This window comes from Fulmarus glacialis, unplaced genomic scaffold, assembly GCF_000690835.1.
Source record: "Fulmarus glacialis isolate BGI_N327 unplaced genomic scaffold, ASM69083v1 scaffold15946, whole genome shotgun sequence".
Classification (NCBI taxonomy): domain Eukaryota; kingdom Metazoa; phylum Chordata; class Aves; order Procellariiformes; family Procellariidae; genus Fulmarus; species Fulmarus glacialis.
Window position 1 is genome coordinate 1453 of NW_009218928.1, and position 11874 is coordinate 13326.

General features: G+C 36.7%; 1 protein-coding gene across 1 annotated transcript; it reads right to left on the minus strand.

Annotated features, from left to right (window-relative positions):
• Positions 1–287: 287 nt before the first annotated feature.
• LOC104078532 (E3 ubiquitin-protein ligase MARCH7-like) lies at positions 288–9334 on the minus strand (the record flags this gene model as incomplete). Its single annotated transcript, XM_009580197.1, has 5 exons — positions 9330–9334; positions 7931–8132; positions 4410–4568; positions 2080–2251; positions 288–455 (listed from the first exon to the last, which is right to left on the minus strand). Coding segments are annotated over exons 1-5 (706 nt in total), but the record flags the coding sequence as incomplete, so codon positions are not given.
• Positions 9335–11874: the final 2540 nt, after the last annotated feature.

Below are 11874 nucleotides of genomic sequence, written 5' to 3' on the forward strand. Positions count from 1 at the left end.
ACAAACATGAAGAAAAGAGGCTTACTGACTATTCACACACTTACAGTGGCAAACATCGATATAATTTTCTTATGACTAAATGCATCTACAAGCTAGACCATTCATATATCCTTTGATGGTTTAGCCAACGCATGGAAAGTGGCCAACCAACTTTATTTAAAAGGATACCTTAAAATTAAATAGACCTTTTGGCTTTGTGTTTTGAAGAAAATATTAAAAGAACATGTAAAGAAACTAACAGGCATGCAACCTAAGGGTTTACCAGCTTTCAGTTGTACAATACATACATGTTGAAGATGAAAAGTCACTGTTTCTGTAGCTGTGATCCACCAGGTTATTGACAGACAGATCTGTTCTTCTTTCTAACTCTCTCCGCTCTCTCACCAGCTCAGTTCCAAGGGACCCAAGCATCACTGATGAAGATCTAGGAATCCTACTGTACCTCCAAGAGGAATCTACAAAGAAAAAGTAAGTAAATCCCCTGTTTTTGTAATACTTTAAAAATCCATTAAAGCTGGAACTTACGCATGTATTCTGGTTATACCATATCCAGGGTGAGTTTAACAATACCACTAAGCTGATCAAGTGGCCAGCTGCCAACATAAAGTCAAGAGTAAGCGGCACTCTGCTGATGCTGGCACTTATTTAATCTTGCAGTGAGCTAGTTCTGAAAGCTAAACCGGAAAAAAGTCATAATACTTTTGTGAAGAGTCAGACCCATTAACACTCATACAGGACAGGAGGAGGAAGAGAAATAGCATCTGGCTTTCTAATGGTAGCTAGTTATTAAATAGGCTTCACAGTATGGCAAAACAGCAGCTTGAGACTGCTGCAAATGCTGCCATTCTAATGATGCTTCTTAAATACTCCTAAAATTCATTTTCCAGAAAGACAGCTGAAGCTTAAGTGCAGCTTAGACACAACTTTAAGAACAATGACTAATACTGTTCTTGCTCATATTGCAGACTAGAACACTTCAGTTTAAAAACGGATCTTGTTTTTTGCTAACAGGTCCAACAACTAAATAGGGAACTGTACATACTTCAGCTGTGAACAAAACTCTTCTTCAAAAAAGTGTTCTTCAATGGCTCTGAGAAATCCACCTTGATTTTGTTTTACTGCTAACTTATAAATCCAAACTTAAGCATTCTGGTCAGCAGTGTGATGACCAACCAATCTAGAAATGGAAAGACAGTCCTACACCAGAATGAGAAATGTTAATGGTGGTCATTTTATTAACAAAGAGTAAGAAAGCATCAACAATACTGAGTTTTGAGCAAGAATTTACTAACTTTTATTGGCTGTGTGATTCCATAAAGGGATATAAAAAGAACATTGATCCATACTCACAAGGGTAATCTGAATGGATCTGATGGTCTAGAAACGTTCTAGAATATTTTCAGTATAAGTTTTTGACCATTATTTCCTGACCTTTAAACTTTTGTTAGCATATTGCTTAATTTACATCTATCCAAGTATCACATACTTATTTAGAACTTTAACGAAAATCTCAGTTTTTCCTGAAAGAGCTCCTAGCACAGAATGTTTAATTTTTGCCTGGTCTATACAATGACTTTAGGCCCTGCTAAAAAAAGAACTCTTTCTTCCCTGACCCCTAACAAATAGTGCTCTAACCAGCCATGACACTGTGCTTCTTGGAACACAGAGCTAAGTAAGGTAAAGATTTCCTTTCTGCCGTCCCTGGCACACGTAGGTTTACCAACAAAATTTGACTCATGAAGTAACAGCAGCTGCACTCATTCTTTCCTTGAAATCTTAAACAATTAAGACATATTTGAGCCATGAAGTTCAGCTTTACTGCAGATGGAATAGATACAGGTAATAATTTTGAAATTACACGAGTACAATCGGGTTTTCAGAAGACCATGTTAACAGCATTTTCAGTACTTTGGATACTGCTATCAGTGTGAACATACTCTTCTGTTAGGCATAAGTTTTTAATATTTAAGAATAATAAAAGCGTAATATTTCAAAGCAAGTCTTTAAAAACTTGACAAAACCTGATCTTACTACTCAGACAATTTTCTTGTAACTCAGCTCTAGTAATCAACCTCTCACCTGAAAAGGCAGTCAAGCCATTACTTCTCACTGAAGAGGTAGATGTACAAGATAGCTTAGGTCTCTTTGAATCACTATCTCGCTGCTGGCTATGCAGTCTTGAATATGCTCCCTGAGTTCTCTCAGACTCACCATAACACCCAGATGTAAAATGAGAGGAAGAAGATGTAGACTGAAATAACATAAAAAAAAAAAAATTACAGACACTATTTCAGATGTACTTACACTGAACAAAAGTGTACATAATATAAGACTCACAAAAATAGTAAAGAATAACTTTAAGATGCAAAGCCTTTTTATTTAAAAATAATATAGGAATTTATGCTTGTGCTCTTGATCAGTATTCCCAGGTTTACTCGAGACAGTCCTACCAACAAAAGCCAGTTTCTATTACAATCGGCATTATTTTTCCTTTATAGATAGATGTGGCTTACAGGGGAAAATGATATTCCTGACTTGGAAGATGTTACAAACATGATCAAATATACCTTTACAGATCTCCAAGGAAACATAATTTTGCTGTCCAGAAATGGCCAAAACTGATCAGCTTCATTATTTTACTTCATAGTTTAACTAAACCAGCTTGTTTTTTACCAACCTAAAATATACTTGGCTAAGGAGTCAGCTCTAGTTTCTAGTAAGCTGTTTAGACCAGATATACTTTGATTACATCAAACTCAAGTGCAACAGAGTAAAGAATGGGTACAAAACAATTTTTGCAGTGTACAGCACTGAAATAAAACAGTTTTCAGAAACCAGTACTAAAAAAAAAAAAAAATTAAAAAAAAATTGGGATAGCCTATAAAGCTGTTAGTCTGGTTACTTGCAGCCAAGGCATTCATTTTCTGTTTGAAACATTTTGATTTTATTTTTTGATATAAAAAACTCGAGCTCAATCAAAAAGCTCAATTGAGCTGTTTGTCCTCCCAGAAAATATCTACAACCAAGATCATTTAAGGATCAATCAAATTAGAGTAGATGTTATAGTTGTATTTTATTTTTATTTTGGTATGTTTTTTGCTCAGCTTATGCCACTACCTTTTTACTCTTTAGAACTAAGAAGTATCTAAGGATTTCTCTTACCCCATAATAAAAGACAGACGGGGAGACACAGAAACTAACATCACAAACCAAGTACAAAGCCAGGTTAATTTCCCTCATGAATCATTTGTTTAACATATAACTTATCTTTTAATCATTTGCTATTTGATAAGTGGAAGTTTCAGAGTGTCTTCTGCAATATTCACTTGCATTAGAACTTAATTTAATAGAAAAATTAACCTCAATGGGAAAAAAATGTATCATTTTGAAATCTCTATAGCACCAACTTAACTAGGTATGTAGGCCACTTACAACCAGACTCCATTTGCATTTCAACTATACGTAGAGACACCTACCACGACTTCCCCTGAAGGCCAGCATCTCCGCACTAGTTCCTCCCTCCCCCTCACTTATCTCAGTGTCTTCACCTTTAAGTCACAGTAAGAAAACAAACACCTACTTAAGGTGCGAGCACTCTCTAGTACCCAAACATCTTACAGTTTGAAAGTAAGCAGAATTTTCACTTGTTCACTATCTTCCCACCAAGCATCTTCACGGTTTTCCTCTTTTCCCATCTTAATATTTTTACTGCAATTGAAAGTGGTTTATTGTCACTCTACAGTGCATAAGCATGTCAAAGAAGCAAACTACTTTATTTTTGGAGTTGTGAAGGCACATTCTGGAGCCTAGTTAAGACAAGCTGTTAAGGCCTGAGTTTTGGATCCCAGTCAGGTGACAGTTCAGCCTCCATTTTCTTTCACAGTATGCTGTAAGCAGCATATAAGTAAGGACAGTCAGACTACGAACTACTCCTCCACAACTAAGTTTTGTAAAGCAGGTCTCCAAAACCATGAACTTTGTGTTAACTCACTATGGCTGGTGCCATCTACACCCCCTAGAAATACCTGATGGAACAAGCTGAGTATAAACAATATTAACTTTGCCATCCGTAGGACTGTAACATGTATGAGATTCTAATCACCCCCTCCTTTTTTCTTTTTAAATGATTACTTGCAGAGCCACTCTCACTTCAAATTTTTTTCTTAACTTTTAGTAAAACTAATATATATTATTATTTTCATCCTCTGAATAATTTCTTAACACCGCTATCTTCTTGCTTTCCCTCCACCTTGACTTAGTAAGATCTACTTATCTAGAAACATTACAGCGAGCCCCTGCTAGCAGCTTTTCAGATTGGGAAGGCTAAGGTAAAACGCTGATTTTTTTTTTTCTTTTTTTCTTTCTTTCTTTTTTTTTTTTAAAAAGTATTACACATTAAAAATTCTCACCAATCTGCTTCTGCTTCCCAAAAATCTTCCAGAGTGTGGATGATCAAGTGTCCCTGAGTAGCGAGTTGGAGAGGACGTTGTAAGCTTCCAAGGAGTTTCATGGGCGTCTCTTTCTCCAATTCCCCAGTCTCTACTGGAACTATTCAATACGCTGGATTCCTGAAGAACAACATGCTTATCATATGTATCTTGTAACTCAAAACGAACTCAGTGTCTGATCTGAATATTGAAAACACAAGGAAGTGGAGGTACTAACAAATCTGGAAGCCTTTCACGAGAAAGGGATACCCAAGAATAAATGAAACAGGCTTAAGAGAGAGCCACTGGCAAAAGGAAAGATTTTTTAAAATTACTTTCTAGCAATTATCAGCTCCTTTATCTGTCCTCTAATTTGACTGTGGACAATAAAAAGTTGAAGCGTAAGGCTTTTGAGGCATCACCCCAACTTAGATACTCCAGCAACAGGGCAGAATTAAGGACTTCACTTTCAAGTGTAAAGTAAAAAAACCCACACACATAGAAAAAGAGTTTCCATGATAGGCAAAAGTGCCACAGCAAAAGTGGCTTTTTGGCCACTAAAGCAAGCCATCTGTCTTGTTCTGGCCATCAGTTTTAATATAGGAGAGAGTGGATGCAAAGAAGAGGGGGAAAAGAAGAAAAATCATGTTTTGGGCCTACTAACAGATAATTATTTTTACGTAAGGAGCATGATCTGTCCTAGTAAAATAGCTGGGACAACAAAGGTCAACTATGTCATGAAGTTATTATTCCTTAAAAAAAAATGCCACGCTACTGCAAATTACACAGTATCTTCTCAGTGTCTTAAACGCTTCCCTTTTACCACTGCTTAAGTTTTTTATTGTTCTGCAGTCTATTCTAATAATCCATCATTGCACTATTGGTAGGCAAGGCTTGCAAATTAGTCATTATTAATTCCAATTACATTTCACGCAAGCAGCAAAAATACATTTCCATTTTTCACTACAAAATTGAAATTTTTATGTCTCTAGGTTTCTTATAAATCACTAACATTGAAGACCACTGTAAAACAGTAAACAGCACTGGGTACAAAACCACTTTGGGCTTATGAAATAAGGTAAATAGTTTTAGTAGCCAATTTCAGACACAGTGCAAAGATATTGAATCCACAGTTTGATATGCATAACAAACTAAGACTGTTTGGGAAACAGTCCTGCAAATAAACATTGTTTGCTGCATTACCTCAGAACAAAGCGCTCAAATTATTTGAAGTCTGATGACTGTAACCCTTCTTTTTGTGTTTTCTCTTCCAAGAAATCTTTACCTTGGCCACACAGGCAAGTTTCTAATAATAGAACCGGCAACTGTTTAACATACAAATCTGTCTACCTTTAAGAGAACCTAAGGGATGAGGTTTTACACTACCAGTTTCACTGAATTTCAATGAATAGATGATAATTAAGGAAAGACATTGCAATTTAATTTGTTCCACAGAATAATCATTGAAATTAGTAAAATTAATAGAAGTAACAGAAATCCAACCATTTTATTACAGCTAAGCAGAGTTTGTAAGTGATGATTTGTCCACGCTCTTTCTATGAAATATTAATACTACAACTACAGTAGTTTCTGTCACCATTTCTTAAAAGTTGTAGTATTAGGACTTAAAAAGCTGAAGAAATATTCACGCTCATCATTCTCACAAGCAAAATGAAACCTGAAAATAAAGTATCAGCCAGTAAGTTTTCTCATGTTTCAAAGTCTCAGTACGATTCATCAGGTTTCTAAATTATTTCATATATGGATAATCTGCCCATGGACACAAGACTACACAACTTTAAGATAAAAGCAAAGCACTCTTAAAGTGTTTTTAATACGAGCCATACCTGCAGACTTAACTGATCTTGAAATACTTCCCTTTCCTTTTTCTCCAGCTGTTAAGATTCTCAAGATCTGAGAATTTAATCTTATTTTAAGTGTCTGGATCACCACAGTAAAGACCTTAATCCAAGAACAACACACTCGCCCAGCACTGAAAGCCAGTTCATGGAACTACACCATCTACCATTCTAATGCCAACACAGCTTTTGGTAGCTGTGGCACCTCTGCACTGTGCTCATTTCTTCAAAAGATGTCCCAAGGCCAAAATAGAAAGTGCAGTGAACACGCTGCAGTTCATGTAATAAATGAAATAATGTAAAGTACATAAAACTCTCTTGTGTTATAATTTCTTAACAGTGGTAACACATCTAACTTCACAGCACCAGTCCAGCTCAAGACTCATCTTCTGATCAACAGCTTTCAGTCTGGTATGTAGACTGTGTGGATCCATAAAACCCTACAAAAGAGTAAGACTATCTGATTTGGTTTTGCTGAGCAGCCAGCCAGTGAAAAGTGTGTAGGAACCCAAAAAGCAAAAATGACTGAAGGCTATGCTTAGACCCTCCCTATAGCCTATATATACTAACGAACACATGCCTGCTAGACGTGGCAAAATGTAACGCATATACATGCAATTGTGCTAAAAATAATTCATGCTCTATTACTTGTAAAACTGTTTCTGGAAAAGGCATTATATAATACAATGTCCCAGATAACTTGTCAGCAGGGACCAAACTCATAACCATTTTATCAAAAAATATGAACACCTAATCACAGAGTTAAGTTTCTGCAATTTCAAAGACCAAGATGGGCTTACATTTCTGGGCCCAAAACTGAGGTGAGAACTGCTGACAGGAGCAGAAACAAAATTATAAGATAATTGAGCCAAACAGCCATCAGTGGCTTCCACGTGCCCAAAATAATTTCTGAAGTAGTTTAATCTCTACTTCCCATAATATTCTTTCAAAGTGAAAGTACCTGCAGAGTGTGACTTCTTATTCTTAAGCATGGCTCTCCTCCCCCACAAAAGCAATTTGGTTAGTGAAAAACATTGCATGTGAAACAGCAAATGTCTTTACCCTAGTCCTGTCTATTGCACACAAAGCTTAGCTGTATTATCATACTGACATGACAACATGAGGTACGCCTAAAGGTCCTCTTCTCACCTTCACAAAATGCAAAGAAAGCAGGTGCTGCCGAGCAGTACAGCCTACTGTCAACTCTTAGAACCGCAACATATTCCTGTACTTTTTGCATCATCCACACATGAAGTGTAACGCCCTATACGCATCAAAATTCAAACAAAATCCTGACCTCCCCTCAACAGAAAACCCCATTTACCCAGGTTTAAGACTGCAGTGATTAGTGCCAAAACAGATCCATGGTATCAGGATGTCCTTCATTCACTGAACAGCTGATTAAAGCAGGTAAAGATGGCGAACCTAGAACTACCAGTTCACACTGCAGAATACTGTCATTGGCCTCGTTATTAAACCCTTGCATTTTAGAATTAATCTTGGTTTTCATTCACAAATGCAAGCCCTGGGTGGGACTTTTCCTTATATTTCCCTTTTTTTTTTGTCTGGGTTTTAGTGTTTTTCTTGGTGAAAAACAGACATTAAATTAATTTGTACTTTACAGAAAGAGACAAAACACATTACCTGGTATCCAGATTCTAATCTCCGTGAAGATTCTCTTGCATTATATGCACCAGCTAAACTGTTTCCAGCCAACGTTCTAGATCCTAGCGAAGAGCTGGAGGCCTGAACAGATATCCTTCGAGGAATTCTTGAGGGTTTTGACTCCATTCTTTGTATCCTGTATAAGGACACACTGATTATTTTTCCTTTTAGAAGCAGGGACCTACATGCAAAACACGCACAAGTCATTCTGAATGTATCATAAAAATGATTCACACATACAAACATTTACACAGTGCTTTGGTTTGACTGTGCATCAGCAAGATGAGGAAATGAGTTCTTACCCTAGTTTTTGTAACCTCTTCTTTACATCTCCTCCCATTCCATGTTGGAAAACTAGAAACATAGCCCCTTTTGCTATTCTTATTATTATATTACAATATATTCTTGCTATTATATTACATATGGGACTCCCTTAAGAACTCTGCAGCACTAGTATTAACACAAAATGAGCCAGGAGTCAGAGAAAGAGTCCTCAGATTCCTGAATTCTTTTTTTTTTTTTTTGTTAATAAACTGCATCTCAACACTTGCAGAAACTACACTGAGACTTATTCTTCAGGGTCAAAACTATGGAACTTCACCCTCCTGAGAGAAAGGAAAAAAAAAACCCCATCTGCAATATACCTGCCTCAAAGAAATATTTCACTTCTCCAAAGACCAACTCCCATGAAAATTAATGTATACAAAAGAGCACATGCTGTCTCACAGGTATATATAAATTTACCTTTGAGTCACTGAGTGTTTATTTCTCTTTCGGTATTTCTAGGCATCTCAAAGAAATGCTGGTGCCTTTTCCACCTGAGAAGTGATCCCGTAGTCATTCCTGTCCTTGAAAGGATATCGTGACTTAACGTTGCTCAAAAACTCCAGATAGATAGCTAACTGGTCTGCTAATATTCCCAGATTCTTCCTCCTCAGGATAGTACAGACAGAATCAGACCACAAAAGGTAGCTCTTAAATAAAAAAATTAAGAGAACTGCAGTATCGTCAGTGGTGTGGTGCGGTGTGGGAAGAGTAGCATGATAACTAACAACTCTAAAACAGATGGCCGAGAACTCCACTGGTACAAGGTGATTTGCAGAAGTGGTACAATCTGTTTTGTTTAACCACTTTTAATTCTGGCCTAACCTTCTGAGAAAGGGAATAAGCTATCTCAGAAAAAAAAAATTACCCATCAGTAAAGCACATTTTTTTTTCCACGCATAGAAACATAGAATCATTAAGGTTGGAAAACACCTCTAAGATCATCGATTCCAACCGTCAACCCAACACCACCATGCCCACTAAACCATGTCCCTGCTAAGCCATGCTCATCAGTAACAGTCTGTGAAAAGCTGCTGCATCAATCCTGACGTACCTCATGTCCGGCTGCAGTTTCAAGTTGAGTTCACATACTCAGGACTTTTAATCTTAGCTGAATGTCATGCTGCATTACATATTCTATCTGGTAAAAGCTAGTTTGTACAGAACTCCATTGACCAAACAGTTGGACAGCTGAGGTTAATTTCCTTAATGGAAGATTTTTTAACCACTGTTCTGGTGCATGTTCAGTTGCTAGCTTTACAACACAGGTGACAACATAAAGTAGCCTAAATGCTTAATCTTGCAAGTAGGACTTTTTTTTTCTTTCTTTTTTTTTTTTTTTATTTGGAAAAAAAAGTTACAGCATAAAGCATACCAAGTTTAAGTGAATGTTTACATTCGTGTGCATTCATTAGCAACCCATTCGCTTTTGCCAGAGACATCACCAGTTAAACAAGATCAATTCAGGAATCTGAAATTCTCACTTGCCTAACTTTGGATTAGGAACCTGAAATCATGGATTCGTTAAATTTCCCAGAACACATTTAAACCCCTAAGTAAATATTGAGCAATTGTATGCAATTCTTAAAGTTGTAAATACAGCTGTATTGATAAGAATGCTCTAAGCAGTGTTCCAAAGTACAGAAGAACACTATCAATCGTGGAAGTTTAAAAGAAATTCAGAACGGACAAATCTAATAATCTAAGCTACCACCACTTCAAGTGGATTGTTTGTGCAATAAAATGTAACAATCATATTTGTTCAGTTTGTAACATTAGATAAGACACTGTAATGATGGTTAATTTAAGCTTTAGAATAATCTGCCATAATGTGCACTGCAAGTCTAGTACTTGTCCGAAACTGCACTGAGTATGAAAAAGTAACTATTCAAGTTGCAAACTGTGAAGCTAAATTAATGTCACAGTAATATAGACTAGGGTATATGCTGGACAGGACAGTTGTAGGTCTTGATGAGATCGGACATCCAAAGCACGTTTATCTACGTTTTACCCTGATACAAAATATAAGGACAGACACACAGAATAATGGATCCAATTCTGTACTATTAAGTACCTGACAAAGAGTGACAGCACTATCACTTTTGTTAGGGATCCTTCTTTTACTGGATCACTTTGCTTCAGATAGGTGTGGAACCAGATGAATTAAATAACAGATAAAATCAGACACAGACATATGTAGAATATGCAAAAGTTCTAGAAGGGATGGAAGCTCCTACCAGTAGAAATTAACGTCCAGATGAACAGGGGGGAAGAGACAGAAGTGTAAGAAGTTATAAGAAATTCAAGACTAAATTGGAGATCATCTAATACTAGTAAAATTGCTTATGCACCATCCACAGAACAGACAAAATAAGAGCATTCAGATAGGAAGACTGTGGACACCAGAGCCAACTATCTCTAGAAGCTGAAATGGAGTCCAAGATCAGCAAATTGCTTCTACAAACATACATAAAAAGGCACAAGACTAATTTTCTCCTCCAGTGGTAACCCCAAGAGGCCGATGTTATCAATCAGCTTAATCTTCAATTAGCACAGGTTGTGATTTCAACCTGAATATGTCAGGATGATACTATCGACGTATTTTCTTTCATGCAGAAACTATACACAAAAAATGTGTTAAAATAAGATAAAGGCAGCATGTTAGAAAACGCAAAATTTAATATGCCCGTTTATGCATACACATTATGATCAATTTCTTTAACACAACCATACATTTTTTCTGCACAATAACAAACAGTGTTATTTTTCTCCAGTCCTGGCCTCAGCCAGCAAACGACAAGGGTCTGCTATAAAGATGAATCAGAGTTGTGTAAGAACAGGCATTTGACAAGAGGAACCCTGCCTTGATTGATGCAGTGGTGGAAAGGTACTGAAAAAACGGCCTTATGGTCTAGGCAAAGAACTTCTGCTTGAGGAAACTGAATTTTATCTTTGCCTTTCAACAAAGATTCAGTGACATGAAGCATGTCATTCAGATTAATAATTTTTTAAAAACCACTACACAAGAGCTTTTGCATTTCTGGGCATCCACCACAAAATTTACTTGGAATCCAACTAGCAGAAGTCATGAACGCATATATCTGCAACTGAAGTCAATGGAGCCATGACTTGAACTAGATACTAGGCATGTCAGCTTTGGTAATCAATACTAGTAAGAAGTCTTCTGGGTTTTTTAGTTTGGGTTTGTTTTTGTGTTGTGTGTTTTTTTTTTTTTTTTGTGTCCAGAGTTCTTTGAAAACCATTCTAAGCATTGTATCCTGGAAGCTTGAGAAGCAACCGTCTTCACAGTTGGCTTGAATACACACAATATGCATATAAGGCTTATGCTGATCGTGGTAAGACAACGAGGTGGTCAAGGTGAACACGCTAAGCTATCACAGAACAGAGCAAGACAGTGGTCTCACAGTAATAATAATAAAATCGTATTATTAAAACCACAATAACATTTGTCTGCAAGGGGAATGTCATGTTTTTATAGCATATTTCAGAATGAGAACGGTTCCCTTTTACAGTATCAGCATCTTAAGGGTTTTTCTGAATGAGCACAAAGACACTCAAATTAAAACCTCGAACACTTA